The sequence below is a fragment of the Rhamphochromis longiceps genome, linkage group LG2 (assembly GCF_057381845.1).
Source record: "Rhamphochromis longiceps isolate RC_006_pf linkage group LG2, R_longiceps_female_GT1.1, whole genome shotgun sequence".
In the NCBI taxonomy this organism is placed as follows: Eukaryota; Metazoa; Chordata; class Actinopteri; order Cichliformes; family Cichlidae; genus Rhamphochromis; species Rhamphochromis longiceps.
This window is the reverse complement of record NC_140558.1, coordinates 34907143-34930383: the sequence shown is the minus strand read 5'-3', so window position 1 is coordinate 34930383 and position 23241 is coordinate 34907143. Positions and strand designations below refer to the sequence as shown.

The following is a 23241-nucleotide window of genomic DNA, read 5'->3' as shown; positions in this document are numbered from 1 at the left end:
GACTGTGTGTGAGCCGATGGAGTGAAAGCTATCAGTGTTTTTTGTGATGTAAGCTAAAGGGAGGCTAAAGCTGTGTCAGACGAAAAGGCAAATAGGAAAAATTGAATGTGAGGTACAGGAAAAGGCAGTTTGATAAGGAGTCTGCAGACCGGGGTTAGAATGAAGATGTGCAGATATAGAAAGAAAAGCCTACTTAAAAGAAAATGAAAGAAGGAGGGGGAATGAGAAGGAATGGCATTTGGCTCTGTATAATGGTGATAGATAGACAGTGTTGAAGCAGAGGGAGCCTGAGAGTAGTTTTGCTACTTAACTTTAGAAATCCATAAGGCCATATCACGCCAATACACCTGCACACTTTGTTAACTTGCGATCATGATCTATCACTGTGACAGAAGATTTGAATTGAATGCGATATTGCATTTTTTTGTCTGGAATAACAGTTTAAAGCTGTGGCTTTAAGCTCTAGAGCTGAATTCTTTGATAAACAAAAAATAAGCTGCATTGTGGTTTTTTAAAGAATCCCATCCTTTTATTCGTTTTTTACTCGTATTCTCCTTTTTTTAACATTCAGTTTGATCAAACACAGCCACAGCAAAGTTTACTTCATTGACATGTCTTTTTGATTTATTTTTTTATATCTGTTCATTAGGGTGTTCCTAAGAGCCATCAATACATATGCTGACACTATGAAAGAAAAGTTCCTTAATAACGATGACTTTGAAGTCCAGGTAACTGTATTTTTATGTGCAATATTTCCGAGCTTTGTCTCATATTGATGTCATCCTTCTTATTGTGTCTGAATCCCCTTAAACGCTATCTTTCTCTGCATCCCCTCCCTTCCTCACTCTTCCTCACTGTCTAGTTGTGGAATAACTACTTCCACTTGGCAGTTGCGTTTATTACCCAGGAGTCCCTGCAGCTTCAACATTTCTCACCAACCAAGAGGAACAAGATTCTGGCCAAGTGAGAGAAGAGCTATTTAATTTCCCAATTTACCACACCTACTCTCCCCACTGATTTGTGGTCTATTTAGGATTCTTTGTTTGCTGTCTAAACTCCACTACTTATTAAAAGTGTGTGTTACCTGTAGATAGGCATTTAATTTAGATCAAGTTGAGTAAGAGTAGGTGAGCATTATCTTTTCCACTCAGTAATAACAGTATTGATTAGGACACTGCTTCCAAACTAACATTCTAATGTCTTCTTTTTTCTCTTTCTGTGTATTTTTCCTTCCTTATTGTCCCACACTCTGAATTCCAGATATGGAGATATGAGAAGGCTTATTGGCTTTGCAATCCGTGACATCTGGTATAAACTAGGTAAGAACTATACTGTAATGTGTAGTTTTTCTTCTTCATAAACTGTGGATAGAAAGGTTCATGAGTCAGCAGCGTTTCACACTGACAGACACCAATCTGAATATATCAGTGCACTAAAAATATCACAGTTTTCTGTGGTGTGTACAGAAGAGTAGGGTTATATCCTGCACAGAGCTAAAGCTCTTACTGTAGAAGAAAAATACTTCTTGTATTTGCCAGACAGAGACCTGTAGTGTTACCTGAGGGTGAGTGAAAAATGCTGTGTCTGCATATACGAGCAATTACGTGTGTTTATTTCTATGTGTGTGTTTTTTCAGGCAGTCATAAAATCTGTTTCATCCCCGGCATGGTGGGTCCCATCCTGGAGATGACTTTGATCCCTGAGGAAGAGCTGAGAAGGGCCACTATTCCCATCTTCTTTGACATGATCACCTGTGAACATGCACGTTTTGGAAACTTCAGCAAGGTACACACATATAAGAACACAAGCGATTAGTATACATACTAAACTTAAGACAGTCGAGCCATTTAAAAACTAATCGTGATACAAAAAATACTTAAATAAATCTTGTATATTGCAGACTTTGATGCATTTGTATCTATGAATACATGCTAAAATTAAAAGAAGAGACAAGGAAAACAAATGAAATAGAAAATCTATAACTGTGGCACATACACATTGTGCTCCCGCATTGATTTCCTGTAATGCAGCAGATAAAAGTAAAAGAGACACCTTAATTATGCTTGCATGCATAATTGATTTCCACTTCTGTTGCTCCCGTCTTTTGCTTCTTAATCTACCTTTTGTCCCACTCTTTGCTTTCCCCATTTTCAGTGCTGTTCTTTATGCTATTAATCAAGCTCTGAGTGATAAATGTCCTTTTGTTCTGATACCGAAAATATTTTTCCCTGTTACTTGGACTGTATGCACATAGCACTATTGTGAGGTGTTACCCAAGCGAACACTTATTCTTTGTTTTAAATACAAAAGGACAAACAAAGATCACTCATTAGGTAGGCAGGGAGAGGGAATCTGATGACTCAGTAGATAGTGATGCAAAGTTGTTTGATGTTTACCCTGAAAGAGAAAGCCTGAAAAACAATTGATAAAAAGAATAAAAGATGTGATATGAGCATACGATGACGCTCCAGAGCTTTGTAATTTGTTATCTGTCTGCCTTCTAAGGACGTTGGTATATTAAGAATAGAATACAATAGAATGTAATAGTTACTTTAAAAAAATAATAATAAAATCTTCGGCAGTTTGAGAATGAGATCATTCTGAAGTTGGACCATGAGGTGGAGGGTGGTGGAGGAGATGAACGCTACATGCAGCTACTGGAGAGCATGTAAGTATTGTAGTTTTTTTCACTATACACAATCGATTTCCTGCTAACTCTCATGAGCAGCATTTCACACTTGGCTCTGGTCTTCTGCCAGTACATTAATAGACAAACTGAATAACCCTGAATAACAAGGTAAAACCCTCTCAGAGGTCTCTGATGATTAACTTGTGGAAGCATGTCTGCCAGATTGCTGGACTGTGCTGCTGAGAAACCCACGCTGAGGCCACAGGTGCAGCACTTTGTCTCCTTGGTGAAGGGGCTCCTCATTCGTCTCCTTGACTACCGCACCGTGATGAGCGATGACAGCCGCAACAACCGCATGAGCTGCACAGTCAATCTTCTGGTAAGAACCACCTTCTTTGAAATCAGCTGGCAAAGTTGCCAGCGCTTGAAAGTCTTGTTAGCATCATCATCATTAGCTTTCTAGTGTCTAAGTGTGATATGTTTGTGTCATCATGGATTAGCATTTATTGCTACTTACCTTGTGATTCTTGCAATATACAGTGCCTTGTTGGTGTAGTGTCTCATAGCAAAGAGTTGCTGATCTTAGATGTACGCACATCAACACCAATAAATCCATTAGTAATTGAATATACAATATAATGTGAAACTTTGTTTTATATAGAATCCAAAGCAGCCAAGAGTTTATTATGAAACACAGATTTTATTTCTTGTCGTATGTGCCAAGGCCTTTTTTCTTTTCCCCCATTTAATTTGGGTGCTGATTGATCTAAAGGCAAAGATTCATCTCCTTGTCTGGTCTCCTACATTTTGCATTGGGTTGCATCAGCTCCTGTCTGTTCCACGTCTTTTCTCTTATGTGATCTCCTAATCAGATTCTCCCCCACAGTATTCTTAGGTTTAGTAATGGATGCCATCTACCCACCATATGATCTTTTCCACGCCAGATTAAATCGTATGATACCTCAGCAAAACTCTTTTCCTTTCATTTCCAAGATGCAAACATTTAAAAAATCATAATTCGACAGATGGATGCGTCTGTGTTTGAATAATAATGTAGAATAACTCTTTATCCCCCACCCCCAAGGTGGAGGCTGCTGGTACATGGCAGGAGTGTTTAGTTTGTAGCCTGTGGCAGTTGCCCATTAGCTATTCTGTTTCATTCATTTGGCCAACTGAAAAAAATCCCCTCTGCCCACAAGCAGGCACTAGTGCACTCCCCTAACCGTACCCCCCAGGCTAACTTTACTAAGGAATTATACACACAGGCACAGTCACACGCATATTTATTCTGCTCTTTCATGTAGATGAACTATCAAAACAAAACAAACTTATTTGAACATAAGAAGTACTCTCAAAAGGTTTGCAGTATATCATTTTGGTTTCATTTTTCTTTTTCGTTGTTACAAATATTAACTCAGTACACATACTGTACACTATATCTACAATATACTAAGCATACATATGTGTAGATTTTTTTTAAACAACTCTCAGTTGCTGTATTGTTCTCTATAAAAGATAGAAAGTGATGCTGTAGTTCTACTGAAAGTTGTGTTGCTATAGATTTAAAAGACAGGTGGACTGCTGCAAATCTTTACTTGTCTTCTTGATGGGCACCCTATATAAACATGTTAGCTCCCTAAATTTAAAATTCATTGTCCAATAAATAATAAATCTTACCCTTGACAATATAAAATGGTTCGATGGTATACTGTGGAAAAATTAACTATAATTTGTCACATTTGTGATTATGTGTCTGTTGGTGCTGTTGTGTGTATTGGCCTGTGCTAGTGATGGGAGGTGAGGTTACATCAGTTCGTTCCACTCCTCTGTTCACTGTAGATATCATTAAACTTAATTAAACTGGGAGTTTGTGCAGTTTATCTAGCACACTTGAAAACACACACGCTCCCACATTAAAGCACAAGCAATCAGTATTATAGTATAGTACTGTAGTATAGTATAAAATAGGATAGTGTAATGTGGTATAGTGTAGTGTTGTAGTGTAGTGTACAGTATAGTATACATATTATTGGATAGTATAGTGTGATACAGCATGTTATGGTGTATAATATAGTATAATATAGGGCTGAACGATTATGGAAAATAATCTAATTGCGATTTTTTCCCCCAATATTGCGATTGCGATGCGATATGCGATTATTTTTTAAGGTCTTTGTCTTCTGTATTATTAAACAAAGACAAGCAATACATCATATAGTATGGCCAATACTATATTACATTAATTTTAAACTGTTCTTTCCTGGAAGACAGACCTCTGTTATGATGACATGAGGTGATGCATGAATTGATGACTGACATTTTTATTTAACTTCTTCAATCACAACAGTATATTTGAACATACACAATAGTTTATTTTTAGCTTACAAACATCTGAGCATAAAGTGCTGACAAGGAACCCTGGTGTAAACATTAAAATGAAAGTCAGTACAATGTGCAGATTGCAGAAATATACATAAAAAAAAATCAGTGGCTTTACCACACTCAGTTTTTCGACATCTGTGAACTACTAGACAGTCATTAAATTAAAAAATAATATTAATTAAATAAAACTAATAAATAAAAAATACACACATCTTACTGATCTCTGCAGTCAGTAACATTACACATAAAGTGCAAACATAATAGCAATTGTATAAACACACACACAAACACGCCTTTAAAATTTAAAGGCGTGAAATTGGACGGTCTAGCCTTCTGATTAGCGTCACCGCTGTCTCGGTGGAGTTTAATAAACTCGGCCGTCTGCTTCTTGCTATCTAAAATATAACCAGACACTGGTGTAAATTCTCGACTGTCTCATACTTCTGTTTAATAAGTTTTCTGTTTGACGTTTAGTCAGCTGTGTGAAAACCAAGGAGGAACCCACCCGGGGGATTAATAAAGTTTTATTTTATCTAATCTAATAACTTTAATCTCAGCCAAACCGATTTACTCACGAACAAACAAAACACTGAAAAAAGCCCAACAATAACATTTTTAGGTTGTCTAAGTGACTTATATATTACGTTTAAACTTAGACCCCCGGAGAGCAGTCATTTTGGTTTTCTACCTTAGACCCCCGCGGAGTCATCATTTTGCGTTTCTACCTTTAAAAGCCGGAGAGCAGTCAGTCAAATGCTGGAGTCATTCATATGTATATTAGGTCGTTACCTAGGAATTCTGGAGGGAGGGGAGTGGGGGTGAGTGATTGAGGGGGTGGGGGAGTGGAGTGTTTCAGTTTGCCATCTTAGGGAGAAATCAACACATGTCCTTTGTATGTCCTTTGTTGCTGACATTTATTGATGAAAACAGAACAAAAAACCAACCATTTGTACACATATTTACAAATAATGATAAAAAGTGAGTGAGTACATTTCAACATTTTCAGCAATCACTCACAATCCTGGCACTGCCACGGTATCTGTCGTCTGCATTTACCACATGTGTACCTGTAGCAGTGAACACATCGCACAGTGGCCTGATTTTTTTTGCATCTGTGTTTGACCTGACACGTGGCCCTTTTTCCAGGGCTCGGTGTGGAGGGTTGTGTCCGAAGCAACTGATCTTTTCTTGCCTTCTTCGCAGCTACATGAGAGCGAGCCAACTCCCTTGCAAGCTCCACCAGGAAGTCCACCCGTCTTTCCTTCGTCCCGGTGCATGCTTGATACAGCACATGTGCATTCAGTGCTGCCATGTCAATCATGTTATAAAACACGGCGACTGGCCAGCGCCGTGTTCCTTTGCGGACAGTGTACTCCCGAACCATCTGGTCCATCACATCCACGCCACACTTTGTTTTGTTGTAAAGGGTGACAGTGTTTGGCTTCCTTTTGGTAGTGTTATCAGTCTGAACCACGCTGTGCATGCTGCTAAGAATATAGACTGTCTTCTTCCGTTTGGCCGCATACGCCGTCAGCGTGGCAGCAGAGGTTGAAAACACCTAAGAAATAAGATAAATTGTTATTTCCATAGCCCTTTTACACACAATGAAACACATAAACATAGAACCACAAAAGACCTGCAACATACCTGAGTGGTGAATTCATTGCGATCTGTCTGTCTAGTGGATTGAGGAATTTCCCTGCGAATCTTGTTGACTGTGCCGAGGATGGTGGTTTTCCGTCCAAGAAGTTTTTGCGCAAGTGAAAGCGATGTGAAGAAATTGTCCGTGGTAACATTTCTGCCCTTGTCTAGGAATGGTTCCATCAGCCTCATTACTACATTTTCAGAAAGTCTCTCCCCAGTGGGACGATTGGGGTCCTTGCCAAGATATGGGAAGACATTGCAAATGTACTTGGATTTTAGGTCGCAGGCCACCCAAAACTTGATCCCAAACTTGTCCGGTTTACTTGCAATATACTGCAGGAAACAGCACCGAGTCTTTGATGGGAAAAGCTGTTCATCAACGGTGATATGTAGACCAGGGTTGTAGCACGTGATGCAGTTGGTGACAAATGATCCCCACACACTGGAAATTGCAGCAAACTTATCAGTCTTTGCTCGATCACTGCGGGTGGACTTGTCATCAAAGCGTAGGTGTTGCATGATGTCTTGGAAGCGGTTTCGTGCCATAGTTCAAATTATCTTTGGGTTTCCCAGGTTTGCTGACCAGCAGTCATTTACCGATGGAACCCTGTAAACCCCCCGCAAGATGACAATTGCAATAAATGCCATTAGTTCAGGGAGGTCCATGAACCAATGAACATGCTCCGTTTGCTGTGCATGTTGAATAGTCCATTCTTGAATGCTATGAAGCATGTCAAGAGTGATGAAACACAGGAAGCTCTGAAGGCGACTCGAGATACTTCTCCTGGCCTTAGCCGTTGGCTCTCCATCTGCAGTGTACGGTTCTATTGGGGTGAAAGGGAGACGGCACAGCAAACGGAGCATGTTCATTGGTTCATGGACCTCCCTGAACTAATGGCATTTATTGCAATTGTCATCTTGCGGGGGGTTTACAGGGTTCCATCGGTAAATGACTGCTGGTCAGCAAACCTGGGAAACCCACAGATAATTGGAACTATGGCACGAAACCGCTTCCAAGACATCATGCAACACCTACGCTTTGATGACAAGTCCACCCGCAGTGATCGAGCAAAGACTGATAAGTTCGCTGCAATTTCCAGTGTGTGGGGATCATTTGTCACCAACTGCATCACGTGCTACAACCCTGGTCTACATATCACCGTTGATGAACAGCTTTTCCCATCAAAGACTCGGTGCTGTTTCCTGCAGTATATTGCAAGTAAACCGGACAAGTTTGGGATCAAGTTTTGGGTGGCCTGCGACCTAAAATCCAAGTACATTTGCAATGTCTTCCCATATCTTGGCAAGGACCCCAATCGTCCCACTGGGGAGAGACTTTCTGAAAATGTAGTAATGAGGCTGATGGAACCATTCCTAGACAAGGGCAGAAATGTTACCACGGACAATTTCTTCACATCGCTTTCACTTGCGCAAAAACTTCTTGGACGGAAAACCACCATCCTCGGCACAGTCAACAAGATTCGCAGGGAAATTCCTCAATCCACTAGACAGACAGATCGCAATGAATTCACCACTCAGGTATGTTGCAGGTCTTTTGTGGTTCTATGTTTATGTGTTTCATTGTGTGTAAAAGGGCTATGGAAATAACAATTTATCTTATTTCTTAGGTGTTTTCAACCTCTGCTGCCACGCTGACGGCGTATGCGGCCAAACGGAAGAAGACAGTCTATATTCTTAGCAGCATGCACAGCGTGGTTCAGACTGATAACACTACCAAAAGGAAGCCAAACACTGTCACCCTTTACAACAAAACAAAGTGTGGCGTGGATGTGATGGACCAGATGGTTCGGGAGTACACTGTCCGCAAAGGAACACGGCGCTGGCCAGTCGCCGTGTTTTATAACATGATTGACATGGCAGCACTGAATGCACATGTGCTGTATCAAGCATGCACCGGGACGAAGGAAAGACGGGTGGACTTCCTGGTGGAGCTTGCAAGGGAGTTGGCTCGCTCTCATGTAGCTGCGAAGAAGGCAAGAAAAGATCAGTTGCTTCGGACACAACCCTCCACACCGAGCCCTGGAAAAAGGGCCACGTGTCAGGTCAAACACAGATGCAAAAAAAATCAGGCCACTGTGCGATGTGTTCACTGCTACAGGTACACATGTGGTAAATGCAGACGACAGATACCGTGGCAGTGCCAGGATTGTGAGTGATTGCTGAAAATGTTGAAATGTACTCACTCACTTTTTATCATTATTTGTAAATATGTGTACAAATGGTTGGTTTTTTGTTCTGTTTTCATCAATAAATGTCAGCAACAAAGGACATACAAAGGACATGTGTTGATTTCTCCCTAAGATGGCAAACTGAAACACTCCACTCCCCCACCCCCTCAATCACTCACCCCCACTCCCCTCCCTCCAGAATTCCTAGGTAACGACCTAATATACATATGAATGACTAGCCAATTTAGCTTCCACTTCCAGCATTTGACTGCTCTCCGGCTTTTAAAGGTAGAACGGTAGAAGCCTGGAAATCCCAGTGTTAACCCGAGCAGCGAAACTCCGCGGTGATCTGAAAATGATGTACCGGGAGTTGTGCTGTTCTCGGCCGCATCAGTAACCCTCGAGCTCCCGGCTAGCTGTCGAGCTGGTGGGTAGCAGACGCCTCTGAAAACGTCGAAGCACTTTTGCAAATATGGGATATCTTGATAAACCGAGCAGATATTTGATGTTTACACAACTACTTTCTCGCCTGAAAATATGTTAAAAGTTTATTTTGTGACCCTGAAAGATTAGTATGAGTAATTTTAAAACTCAGTAGCGGCCGCCATTGCTGGAAACTGGAGTTTGGCTGGGCCGCGCTATGAATTCTGGGATATGGTAGTAATTTGGACAGCCTTCGGCGCGTCGCTGTGACGTAATCGGTCTACAAATGCGGCCTCAGGAGGATGCAGCCCATGAATTTGGACATGTCCAGAGTATAATCGCAGCCTTTGCGGTTAGAAAATTGCACTTGATCATGTCGCGATATTATCGCAAATGCGATATATCGTTCAGCCCTAGTATAATATAAACGTGGAATTAATAGCATAGTTTCAAAACCTCTATCAGTTATATATGCATATGCATGCGAACACAGGCATACATACACACAGAAACTACACTAACCAACCCCTCCTTCTGTCTTTGCAGAACTTTTACAAGGACATCAATCGTGAAGCGATGTATATCAGGTATTTACTTGCTGGATTTAACTTAAATGGTGCATATCTGTGTTGTACGCATGTCTGTGCATGTCTGTGCATGCGTTCGTGTGTGTGTGTGTGTGTGTGTGTGTGTGTGTGTGTGTGTGTGTGTGTGTGTGTGTGTGTGTGTGTGTGTGTGTGTGTGGCTCTATAATCTGACAAGGGATTATATGAGTTCCACTGAATTAATGTCAAAATCCACAGGATCAGCTCGGCCTGACTGGAGGGAGAGAGAGACATGATGAGTGTGAGGGAGGGAGAGGTGGAGAGACAGGGAGAGACAGAACCATTTGTAAGAGAGCGAGAGAATGAGCGGGACAGACAGGAAAGAGAGGAGGAGAGGAAGTACAGATCTAGTCAGGTCCCGCAGTGCACTTCTGAGTATGGCTTTTAGACAAATTAGTTATCTGTATGTGTGAATGTGAGTGAAAGTCAGTGGTTGATCAACTGCCTTGTCAGCTCTGTGGATAATACAGTAACATTTAGCTGGCTGGTTTATTGGTGTCAGCCAACAAATATATTTTAATGCAAATAGACAATTTATGTCTGTGTTATATAATTAGTCACAATTTAATGGTGCGCTTACATAACAATGGATAATGAAACCCAAAACTAATTAAAATTCCCTTTGTGCTGCTGCGTACAACCCAAATCAGCCACAATGATGAAGCACATGATCAAGCTTCAGATTTAAACTCTGTCATCATTTCAGAATCCTATGAAAGAAAATATGAAATTAAACTGCACTGGACTCACCTCGCTGTTTTGGTTCGCATCCCTGGTGCATATGATAATGTCTTTTTCTCTAAATGCAGTACGTTGAAAACTGAATCTGCTCCCTTCGCCAAGTTTCATTCTGCTATACATACACGTAGTGCTATTTGCTATATGTGCTACATACTAGTCACTGAAGCTTGTAGCTTTCTGTAATTTCTTTTTCTTTGTGTAGCTGTCTCATAAGAATGTGAGACAGCTAGACAATTCTACCACATAGGAGCTGTGAGCAATGCATCCATTCCCTTTGTAATAGAATAGAAATGTTGATGTCCTATTGATATTTTACAGGGTTTTTGTTTTGTTTTTTTACAGCATGAAGATACTGCTAAACACTCATAACCTGTAATATGGAAATAGGACACTTCTTATATTGTTCTATTCAAGGTGCAAATAATAAGATGAAACTTACTTATTTGTATCAAACAAAACCGAGTATAGAAGAATAAAAAAGATGCCTCCTGCTAAATTTGGATCATCAAAACCCTTTCAGTTTTGAAACGTGCAGGTAAAATGAAGCTAGAGAAAGTGAAAAACAGGATGCCAGAGAACAAATGAGATGAATACACGACTCTAAAATAATAGTCAAACAGATTGAGTAATTAATGTAAGTTGCAAATGACTTGGGAGTGAAACTTTTCAGTTTTTTTGTTCCCTTTTCTGTTTGATTTCACATCCAATGACTGGACTGTCATAAACAACTTACAGCCAGATACATTTCCAACCAGAAAATTGTTATATCTGAAAGTGTGAGAAAGGAAATAGCAGGTGTGACATAAAAAAAGAATAAAAAACAAGGAAAGTGAGACTGTCAACATTTAGGCAGACAAAATAAGCGGTTGTCCTGTGAGCCAACACCTTACTTTGCAAGCAGATATGGGACTGTTCATTTAAAAGCATCCAGAAAACATTTCTTTTCCTACTTTGTCATCAGTGCTTTAGCAACAAAGTCCAGCCTCTGGCCATGTGGAGAAAGTTTGTCTTGACAGATGCAAGATATAGATACAACAAAACAGATCAAAACTAAAAGCAGTAGCAGTAAAAGCCGGTCCTCCAGGTGACAAGAAGTAATCCCATTTTTCCCCTTGTCAGGCCTATAAAACATTATAGGCCTACAAGCATCTGTCAGACCATTATAAGACATATGCTAAATTGTGCTCTTTTGTGTGTGTGTGTGTGTGTGTGTGTGTGTGTGTGTGTGTGTGTGTGTGTGTGTGTGTGTGTGCGTGCGTGCGTGTGTGTGTGTGTGTGTGTGTGTGTAGGTGTGTGTGTGCGAGTGTTAAATGACCTTTTGCTAAGCTTAGTACATATTTCAGGGTATCTACCAGTGTGTTTGTGGGTGAGAGAGTGAGAGAAAAGAGAGAGAAAGAGGGCTAATGCTTCCTTTGCAGGTCTTCAGGTTGCCCAACAGTGGCACCTAGTGGAATAAGGTTTAATTCTCTTGTTTAAAGAGTGTGCCTTCTTTTTTTCTTTTTTCTTGTACTTGTGTGTGCTCAGGTACCTTTACAAGTTGAGGGACCTTCACCTGGAGTGTGAAAACTACACAGAGGCGGCGTACACACTGCTGCTCCACTCTCGTCTGCTCAAGGTGGGGCAAACAGTCACATGCACGCATATGAAGACACATATTGTTGCTTAATGCTGGCCCCGGTGTCTTGTTCTTCTTAATCACTTGCCACAACTGAGACAGTTTTGCATTAGCTGATAAACGTCGCTGGCCTCCAAATGATGAAGCGCCGAGTTTAGTTTATGGCATTGCGTCGTCTACTGCAGCTACATCACTATGGTGATTGATGCTGTGCACTTGCCCAGTGTGTGTGTGTGTGTGTGTGTGTGAGGATGTGCATGTATGAGTCTGAGGCTGTTTGACCTCTTATGTCGCTTCAACTCTTTTATAAGACACATGAATTTGAGCATCTCCTGCTCGTCATCTCCTCTGTGTGTCTCATTACATCAAAGCAGTTGAACTCTATTTAACAATTTTTATAATCTCCATTTATCTGCAGGGTCAGTCCTGTCATTCCGGTCACACTACTGGAAACAACAGGCTGGAACACACAGCATGCTATAATCTTTGCTATCCTAAGCAGATTAGACAGTTTTAAAAATCATGATGTACTGTTTTTTTTTTTTCTAAATTTAATTCTGTGTAATTTATGTAATAGAAGATAAACAGTTGTCTCATTTATATAATAAATGGGCACTCTGCTGCTGTTTTTGCACATGCTCCGCTTAGGACTAATATTGATTTATTACAACAATGAAACTGTAAGCTTTAAGTACTTCTTCTCCCTTTGTTCCTCTGTGATAAATGGCACAGCAGAAATTAGAGTAGTCCTGAAGGCAAAGTTTTTCTTTTGTTTCAGCAATATCAAGTTGGGCCTCCCTTCGGAAATATCTCATTTTGTTTTTATCTTTGTCTTTTCTTCCATATCTCTTTACTTCCTCTCTGTCTCTGTTGCAGTGGTCAGATGACATGTGCAGTCAGTTTGAGTTCCACGGCTCCCAAACGCAGCGACAGCTCAAAGAAACTCTCTACGACACAATCATTGACTACTTTGACAAGGGCAAGGTCGGTATTGTTTCAGACAATGTCAAAATTTGCTTAGCTGTACCGATACTGAGTGATTAATTGAGTACTAATTAGCGCTCAGTTGCATTAATGAAAATCCGTGTGTTGTTGTTCGTTTTTGTCTTCTTTTTCTTATTTGCTTCACTCGAGGATATCGGAGACATCAAAACAGATATCCTTCAACCACACATGATCACTGTGCTGTATGTTAGTGTCACATTCATTTTGTATTCTCCCCGAGTGTCTCATGTTCTCTGAAGCTGAGATAGAGACTTCCTTCCACTCCACAGAGACTTGGACACAGACATTTTCATGATATGAATTCCCACCACGACAGCTGTGCCCGATTTATTAGCAGATGGTGTAATGAAGGACACTTCTGTTTCTTTCCTTTGTGTGCTTAGATGTGGGAAGAGGCCATCACTCTGTGTAAGGAACTTGCAGAGCAGTACGAAAATGAGATCTTTGACTACGAGCTGCTCAGCAAGAGACTGGTAATACATTACAATCACAGGGGTTCATGTCTTCTGTGTAGCATTCATGATTGCATGTTTTTCCCCTTTCCCTTTTATAGATGTTTTAGATGTTTGGGGGGTTTAAGAAAGAAAGAGAATTCAGGCTACTTATCACGTCTTTGATTAAGGGAGTGCCATCCTATAATAATATAAATATGTACTGTCATCTAGTAACCAAAAATAGAGAGGGCATAGCCGAACATATGAAACAGGAAAATACCGCCGTGTAATCCCTTTATTTCAGCAAAGTAACTGTATTCTAAATACCACCTTTTTAAACGGTAACTGTAACTGAATACAGTTACTCATATTTTGTATTTTAAATACGTAACGGCGCTACATGTATTCCGTTACTCCCCAACACTGCCTCTGAATATATTGTTACATCATCTGCACACTCAAACATTAACAGCTATTTTTAAAGCTTACTCGGCATGTCAAATACTCCTTTAAATCAAGCTTTTTTTGAGCTTATGGCGTGTCATAAATATATGACCCCAAAATTATGATTCTTCATTAGCAGTCTTCAGCTACTTCAAAGTCCTCCTGGCCCTCACTTTGTCATCTCAATCACACTTCCGCTTCTTTCATCTCTTGCCTCTGCACAACAGAAGAAGTGATTCTCCCATTTACTAACTTTTGGTTTAGCACCACCTTCTCCTCTATCTCCCCTTCACTCAAATAACTCCTTCCACTCCTCGAAGAGAATCACACATTTCCCAACAATGGAAAAATCTCTCCCTCTCTTTATATGACTGCAGCAGAAGCTCTCTCAGCTAATGCTGAATTTATGTGGTTATATAAATGACAGACATTGCCCTTGGATGGGGTGTGCTTTTTTTTCACCACATCTATCACCCTCGCAGGCCCGGCATTCTGCTGAGCGTAGCTTTGTCATTGGCATGAGCTGATTAAACTGCCCAAAGTGCACATCTGAAAGTCTCCCTTGGACACATCCTCTGTTTCCTTCTGTCTCTCTACAGGAAAAACAAGCCAAGTTCTATGAAAATATTATGAAGATCTTGAGGCCTAAACCAGACTACTTTGCAGTGGGCTACTATGGACAGGGCTACCCTCCATTCCTCAGGGTTTGTATTTTGCTGTGTCACAGTTGAGTTAGAGAATACTTCAAATTGTTACCAGAAACACTCATAAAGTAGATATTAAGGAATTCACACCATTTACAAAATCCTAACTGTCTTCCATTAAAAAACGTTATTGGCAGTTAAGCTTAGCTGTTTACAGTTTTTTTTTAAATCGCACCAGCAGGTATCTAGCAGAGTGGGACATACGATACCCTCCGGAAACATTTTGGATGTGTTGATTGCAACAGGCTGCAGAAATATAATTTTGCAATGATTATTGCTTCTGCTATGATTATGTGTGTTAATCTGCTGTGGTAACAAGTAAGACAAAGTCAGTACTCAGCTTATAAGAGGGCAGTCAAAGGTGATCAGGTCCAACTTTTGAGTCTTTGAGAGAATTTCAGTGTCTGCCATTCCTAGGTGGACTCTGCCCTATTTAAGGACGTTTAAATAGGCAAAGAACTTTCCTGTGAAGATAAGCTGGGTCTTAATCTTTATTATCAGTATTAACACTGGTTTATTCCCCCTGGCTTCAGAACAAGGTGTTTATCCACCGTGGTAAGGAGTATGAGCGCAGAGAGGACTTCCAGAACCAGCTGATGAGCCAGTTCCCCAGCGCCGTGCGTCTCAACACAACCACCATGCCAGGGGATGATATCAAGAACTCTCCACTTCAGTGTATCCTTCAAGCAGCATTACACACTTATTCATTTACAGTCATATGTAGATGCATATTGAACGAAGAAAATTTTAATATTCTGCATGGTCTACAGTGTTCACCAGCACACTAGCATAGAAGTCATAAAATATTCACATGCAGCACCTTCGGGATTATTAAGTATTTGGGTCACTGAACACATTTGAAAGTACTAAATATCCAGGGACCTTTTAACCCAGAACCACAGTACATCTTAACCAACCATCAGATCTCTGTGTATCAAACTAAAATTTCATTTTAGTTTACTTGTCCTGTTCCTTTTGATGCACTTCTGTATGAACACATCCCTCCACTATGAGTTTGTACACTCACAGAGATACTGAGAATCTATCTCTTATGTTTATTTCTGAGCAGTCCAAAACAGATATCCAGTGTTTTACAGTGCAGCCAGTCCTCGAAATCCCTCCTCGCCTGAAGAACAAACCCGTTCCTGACCAGATCATCAAGTTAGTGCCATTCAAGCTAGTGCTTAAAAATGAACTGGAGGTTTTAAATATGTACACCTAATGTATATTGTGCCTCATTTTGCATGATTTTTCTGTTGTCTTTGTTTGACTCATTTCTTTCCTCTTCAGCTTCTATAAGTCCAACTATGTGCAGCGCTTTCACTATTCCAGACCTGTGAGGAAAGGACCCGTGGACCCAAACAATGAGTTTGCTGTGAGTTATGTCTTTAAAATGAAATGTGTGACCTCAGGGACCATGAAAGCATTTCAAGGACTTTTGTACTAGAACTGTTATCAGTCTGAAACTGTGAGTTTCTAATATATAAAATAATAGGATTTTATTCAAAGGCAGGATTTTTCATATGCTGAGGCTTGTGTTTAAAGGTTTCAGATGAGCTCTTGAGATGCAGCATCAGATTCCGGTATTACTGTGGTGTATGATTAGATTAGAATAAATAAGATTGTGCAGCAAGCGTCTGTTAAGATTTCAGGCTTCAATGCAAGATATGATATCAGAGTATTCAAAAGTGGTACAGATTTATCTGACAGCTTCTCTGTTTTTATACTTTTTTTTTGTTTTTTTTTTAGTCCATGTGGATTGAGCGCACAACCTTTACCACTGTCTATAAGCTGCCTGGGATCCTGCGCTGGTTTGAGGCAACTGACATGAAGCATGTAAGTCTACAGGGCCATGTTTGTTCTCCATGTTTGACTTGTATGTTTGCTGTAAGTTATTATCTCCAGTGCAATGCATTTCACATTTCAACACCACTGATTACAGGGTTTTTTTTATGTTTAATATTTAAAGGTTTTATTATACGTCTCCCACATCCGATCTGAAAACTCTCCATCCATCCACCTTCATTCCTTTTTCTTCTACTCTTTCTGTGTGTCTGCCTCCCTTTCCAGACTACCTTGTCTCCTTTGGAGAATGCCATAGAGACCATGGAGTCAACAAATGAGAAGATTTTAACGATGATTAACCAATACCAGTCTGACTGGAGCCTTCCTATCAACCCTCTCTCCATGCTGCTCAACGGCATCGTTGACCCAGCTGTCATGGGTGGCTTTGCAAAATATGAAAAGGTAAATTCTCAAGGATCATCACTAATATTACAAACCCAGTTCCAAAATGGTTGGGACGCTGTATAAAATTTAAAAAAAACAACAACAACAGAAAGCCGTGATTCTGAAAACTCTATTAAGACCTTTTGTCATTTAATTTTTAAAAATTAACTCATTTTGAACTTAATGGCAATAACACATCTCAAAACTTTGGAGTGGTGGGAACAAAAGGCTGGAAGAGTAAACAGAAACAGACCCTGAAACAGATGGAGGATTATCTTGTAACTAATTAGGTTAATTTTCAACAAGCCAGTAACATGACTGAGCTTAAAAAGAGTTTATTAGTGAGTTTCTCAGAAGTAGGAGGGGCAGAGGCTCACCAGCTGGCAATAAAACACAAGCTAGTGTGGCCTTAGACCTGATCCCAATCCTGGCTACATTGGAAGGTTTCATCAGGAAGGACATCCAGCATAAAAATATGTGCCAAACATACAGATGCATCTGCTGTGGTAACCTTTTGGGGAAACAAAGTACTTTAGCTTAAACCAGGATTTCTAAAATGAGAAACTAGTACCTGCAGGAAACCTTGGAGAACTGGATGAGGTGCATGTGTTTGTTTAAAAAAAAAAAGAGAGAATCATTCCTGCATAATTATTATTATTATTTTAATACAAAATTTAAGTTCAGTAAATACTTTTGTGTTCAATATTTTGAAGTCACAATTAGCTATCATCAAAAGCCAACTGAAAGTAATAAGCACAGTCACATTTACTGTGAGCATAAAGCCAGATTTGGATATTTTGTGGCAGACAAAAGGAAATGGATATGTGTTCAAAGTGTAACAAAAGCGAACCACATGTTTGTTTGAGTCTTCTTTTTCTTTCATGACTCTGAAACAAAGCAGTCTTTAAAGACTTCGCCTGGAAAAGAGTTTGATCTCTACAGATGTTTCTTATTAAAAATTAAGTAACGTTTTTTTTATTGCTTTTAGTTCTTTTAGAAAACCTCGCTGTCATACAACTTCAATGCTTAGCTTAGGATGTCGAAAAAAAATTGGTTTTCTGTGAATTTTGTGATGCCTTTAAATATTTGAAATGTAGTAATTAAGTGCTTTTAGATACACATTGTTTTTCATTAAATCAGATTGAGAGAGAAAAAGTTTGAGAACCACTGCATAAAGCTGTTATATTGCTATATATATATATTTCTATTGCCATCTATTGTAACACGTACCACGTACAGCCAAATAGGGGTTGCGAAAAAGGACGGAGATTCACCGTAACAAAGTAAGTCCTTTAACAGATATCAGAGCTTAAGAGAGTGCTCTCATGTAAGACTCGTCTCTCATGATGAACTTAAATCCATTAAGAAGAAACTCTTTATCACCTCCTGAGGCTCACTGAATATAATCAAAGTCAGTTTCTGCAGTCCAAATGACATTAAATGAAATGTACTTATCTGACTATCATTTAAGTGCCTCCACACACACTATTCAGTATTATAATATTCCACATAGGATGGTAGTAAATTACCATTTTTGCTAGCTGGTGAAATAGTAATCGATTTTTATCATTTTTTAAATGAGTGTTATATAATATTTCCTCTGTATCAGGCCTTCTTTACTGAAGAGTACACCCAGCATCACCAGGAGGACAGAGAGAAGCTGGTTCGCCTCAAGGACCTCATCGCATGGCAGGTACTTAATACATATTCTCAAATACATGTACACAACATATATAGTCATTACTTTTATATGTGTGTGTGTGTGTTTTTCTGCTGACACCATGGCATTTTTATTTCCAGATCCCATTATTAGGTGGAGGAATCTCCCTCCATGGGAAGAGAGTGACAGAGGACTTGCGTCCTTTCCATGAGCGCATGGAGGAGTGTTTCAAACAGCTGAAAAAGAAAGTGGAGAAGGAGTACGGAGTGAGAGAGTTGGTAAGCTGAAAGAAAAATGTAGGAAAATCCTAACTTTTCTACTAAAATATGATGCTTCCGTAATCCAGAATATCTTTTTTTCTGCAAAGCTGGACATGGAGCTGCTGTGGTAGAGCAGTGTAGAGCTAATTAAGCTGCAAATTAGCTGACCCAAGCGAATTTAAAGATCAAAGTACTCAGAAAACGCTGTGAGAAGAGTGTTGATGTGGGATTTGTACCTTTTAAATTTCTCTGCAACTAGAACAGGGTTTGGATGGTTTTAACGGGGGCAAATGTGGTCATTAACTTGTAATTGGCACTGCCTTTCAGGAGAAATTAAACAAAACTGGAGTAGAGTGATTATACACCATTTTAAGAGTGATTAGACTCAGTTTTACTTTTTTCTTGTTCTTTTTGTTTTTAGAGATGTCACTTTTTCTACGATATCTTTTTCGGCTAATCTACATATTGTTCACATTTGTCTTTCTCTCTCTCCAGCCGGACTTGGATGAGAGAAAGTCTACTCGTCCACGCTCCATGCTGCGATCATTTCGTCAGTCCGTCATCTCGATTTCCTCACTGCAGGGATCCGAGTGTGGGACGCCAACCAAGACACATGCAGACAGGTAACATGCACATTTTCGAACCCCTACTGTGTCACGAGAACCCCACGATAACACTCAGTTTAAACTGCATACATGAAGTCTTATGGAAAAAGCGTCACACAAATATGATAATAAGCTTGGATTTCCTTTGAATGTCTAATCTAAATCTTCCTGCCTCCTCCCAGGGACAATCCTCCTGAGTCTCCAATCTCCTGGAGCTCTGCCACCCTGCCACGCTCCAGTGGCAGTGTTAGTATAGGTGAGGAGGGGAGCATGATGACAGTGGGTGATGCAGAGGTCAAAATGAGGAAGAGTAAGAAGAAAAAGAAAAGGAGCAGCATGATCTTCATCACAGAGGAAAGAGAACGGACCAGTACACTGGAATGCAAACGGGTGAGAATTAGTGATGATGGATAGCAATGTGGGGAAAATGTGAGAAAAAGGTACAAAGACAGAAAAGAGGGGAAGGTTGCATTACATGATTAAGTAATAGAACGCTCTGTTTCTGTGAAGTGTAGTCTGAGTTTTCTGTGATTTTTGTCTCCCTCTAGCTGTCCAAGAAACAGGAGTTCCGCAGTGACACCAACTTGTCTGAGCCAAATGAAGTAAATGTGGCGCTGACCAATGCCAACTCAAGATCGCTGCCTGCCATCACAGGTGACACACAAACCCACCTGGTGTGATGGAATTACTGTGACTGAGGTGCACAAAGCCCACAAAGTCAAAAAATCATGACCTAAGAGGAAGTGCTGCATTTTTCCTGCTCTGGAAAGCTGACTCAAAGAAAAAAAGAGCACAAGCAAGGTCATAATAGGAGAAATACCTTGGCATGCTATGGTGTGCAATAGAAAAAGTGAATGCTGGGGAATGCACAGTAACAACTTGCCCTAAGACACACTCTGATATAAGGCAGCAAATCAGTTTGAATGTTGTATTTTCTCAGAAGTATGTAATAGTTGCATCTGGTTTATATCTGATTGTTGTATTTACACATCCTTGCACTATGGTGAATCAGGCCACAATTTACTGATGCTTCGCTGGCCTCCTGCCTTCACTGAATCAGCTGAGACAGCACTCACTGCGGTGTTAATACACAACTACAAGCTGCACTGCCTCACTGAAGATACAGCACTCACAGGCCCCCAGTGTTGCTAGGGCACACAGGTCATTGGCAGAACAGCTGCGGGAGCCCAATTAGTCACAAAAAATCACCTGGCTACAGTGCAAGATCTGCTGTAAAATTGTAATCACGAGGACACAAACACTACATTTGTTTTTTCCCCTCTCTCTCTTTCTCTCTAGGCCTGTCCTTGTCAGTGGCAGGAGGGGCTGAGGAGGTGGAGTCCTCCAGAGCCAGGAGGGACAGTAAGAGCATGTCGGTGTGTGCAACCTCTGACCGAACAGCAGACAGACGCTCAAAGGGTGTCATCAACCTGTTATTCAAGTCCAAGGTAGAGTAATAGCCCAACCTGTTTAAGTTAACTGGGTTTAGATTCAAGAATAAGTGCTTCAGTTAAAAAGAACAGAAATACACCTATTTACTTATCTGTGTCAAGCTATTGCCAAGGTTTGTCAAGGTAGGTTCACTGGCTGCTGTTTGGCTTCATGTTTAATGTCCAGGTATGAGTGATGTCAGCTGTATGCGACCTCTTAGTAGGAATTCACGAATATATTTTTCAGAAGATCTCAGCTCTTTTCTTTAACAGAAGTAGCACTGAAAATTTATCTCCAGCATGAGTCTCTTGAATTATTCCAAGCAGGAGCTCAAAGCCCGCTGAAATAATTTATTTGAGCACATTTCAGGTCATTTTTACCATTAAGAAAAATCCCTGTATTTACATTATGTGTGTTTGTTTCGGCAGAGCTCCAGAGCAGAGGAAGTGAAGCCCAGTGATGCACCCAAAGAAAGAGATAGCCATTTTTGAAATGTATTATTTTCATTTCTTGTCTTCTTTACTTATTTGTACTATGCTTTTTTTTAAACCAAAGACCTGTAGCTAAATCCACAATTATACACTGACTCACACAGTCTACTTGTCTGTCTCAATGTTGCTGTTGCCTTAATATAATTGATTTTACCTATCAGTAAAGGCTATTTTTGTTGTGTGACCTTTTTCCTGGCAATTTAAGTGATTCCCAGTGAAGCTAAATGCCATCTTACAGCTTTTCAATCAATTCTGCTTCTACAAGAATGAGCAAACACAAACCATCCCTCCGACACACTTGATTAAAAGCTTCTCATTATACGGCTTTCAGCATTGTTGACACTGAAGTTAATGAGAAAATAATAATTCTATAAAGCACAAAGGTTACTGTGTCCTCCCAAAGGACTTTAAACTGGAACTTGTTGCCACGAGGCTTTGGCACTGATACAACAAATATTAAAGTCTAATAAACTCAAATAGAGTCAACAAACTGTGAAACTCATTGTACAACATCAAAGCTGTGTGTACCCCAATGTTGAGTTTGTGTTTCTGTATGAATTCTTTTGGGAGTTACTTTCTGCATGATTTGGTCACAATTTTTTATACCTTTTGTTAAAATATAAAAATAAATGTTTAAGTGTATTTCCAGTTTGGAATTTGCTTTGGTTTTTTTGCATCACCGGTTTTCACGAAGAGTTCTACCTAAGGAATACTTTAGGTGCCGGCTAAATACCAAGTTTTATAAATGTTAGAGTCGCTTCTACTCTTTACGGTAAAAAGAGTTCATCTTGGCTTTAGCTTCATGAATGAACAGCTTTTTAATTTAAGAGAGATTTGACTGTAAAACAAATGAAGCCAATGCTTGAGTGCCAACAGCTGTAGTTCTTCGAATGACCACTTGGGGCAGGCTTTAAAAGTCAGTACCCATAGACTCTCATGCTAAAATGGTCATATTTCAGATTGGAAATAAACATGATTTTAGCGTCTTATGAAAGGCTGTTTTAGACCCTGTCCACACCTGCAAGAGTATTTTGGCAAATGAAGCCTTTTCCATGCATCTTGGCTTTTTGTAGATATGTAAACATGGTTTTAAGTTGGTCATGGTTTATGCAAATATAGGAAGGTTTTTGGTTTCAGGATTGTTTCCTTGTACCGCTTCCTCAGTTAGGTTACTGTTTGTAGTTTTCTGATTTATGTCTAGTTTACTTGAGCTTCTGTGTATACCAGTATTTATTCTAGTATTATGAGTTTCTTGATATTTTAGATTCTAGTTTTAGTCAGTATATTTACAGTTATTGTTATTGGATTCTTTATATTTTGATTTATTAGTCTTGCCTTCCCTTTGTCATCCTCTTTCTTGTCAAGTCTTATTCTGATTCCCTGTTTAGTGGCGTCCTGGTTTATTTTGATTGTCATTTATTTCTAGTGTCTTGTTTTTTGCAGTTTTTATTAGATGTCATTAGCCTACAAGTCTACAGTGAAGGAGACCGTTGATTGGTCAAAAGTCTAGCCATCATTGTATCGTTGTGTATATATAGGCCTGCCACCACCCTTTGTCAGACTATTTGTGTATCTTTTATCTTGTGTTCCTCATGTTTTCCTACTACTTTTGCATTTCTTTCTTGCTATTCTGAAATCTTGCGAATACGACAACTCAAGAAGTAAGGCCGCTAGAATTTTCAAAGTTATACCATAAGTGCATGTACTAAAAATCTGAGAGGAGTTCAAATTCTGTTGACCTTGACACCAA

General features: G+C 39.9%; 1 protein-coding gene across 1 annotated transcript in view; it reads left to right on the top strand.

Annotated features, from left to right (window-relative positions):
- The window catches only part of dock2 (dedicator of cytokinesis 2), a 104617-nt gene extending 82490 nt beyond the window's left edge, over positions 1 to 22127 (top strand). The window contains exons 29-51 of the mRNA XM_085425344.1: positions 650 to 728; positions 863 to 963; positions 1261 to 1319; positions 1637 to 1785; positions 2583 to 2668; positions 2852 to 3008; positions 9814 to 9854; positions 12138 to 12228; positions 13105 to 13212; positions 13617 to 13706; positions 14711 to 14815; positions 15349 to 15490; positions 15895 to 15976; positions 16106 to 16190; positions 16565 to 16651; positions 16886 to 17062; positions 18654 to 18737; positions 18845 to 18982; positions 19460 to 19587; positions 19752 to 19959; positions 20118 to 20223; positions 20869 to 21017; positions 21429 to 22127. Of these exons, the coding sequence (XP_085281470.1) occupies positions 650 to 728; positions 863 to 963; positions 1261 to 1319; positions 1637 to 1785; positions 2583 to 2668; positions 2852 to 3008; positions 9814 to 9854; positions 12138 to 12228; positions 13105 to 13212; positions 13617 to 13706; positions 14711 to 14815; positions 15349 to 15490; positions 15895 to 15976; positions 16106 to 16190; positions 16565 to 16651; positions 16886 to 17062; positions 18654 to 18737; positions 18845 to 18982; positions 19460 to 19587; positions 19752 to 19959; positions 20118 to 20223; positions 20869 to 21017; positions 21429 to 21491 (2515 nt within the window). The 3' untranslated portion in view covers positions 21492 to 22127. The remainder of the gene's footprint in view (positions 1 to 649; positions 729 to 862; positions 964 to 1260; positions 1320 to 1636; positions 1786 to 2582; positions 2669 to 2851; positions 3009 to 9813; positions 9855 to 12137; positions 12229 to 13104; positions 13213 to 13616; positions 13707 to 14710; positions 14816 to 15348; positions 15491 to 15894; positions 15977 to 16105; positions 16191 to 16564; positions 16652 to 16885; positions 17063 to 18653; positions 18738 to 18844; positions 18983 to 19459; positions 19588 to 19751; positions 19960 to 20117; positions 20224 to 20868; positions 21018 to 21428) is intronic.
- Positions 22128 to 23241: the final 1114 nt, after the last annotated feature.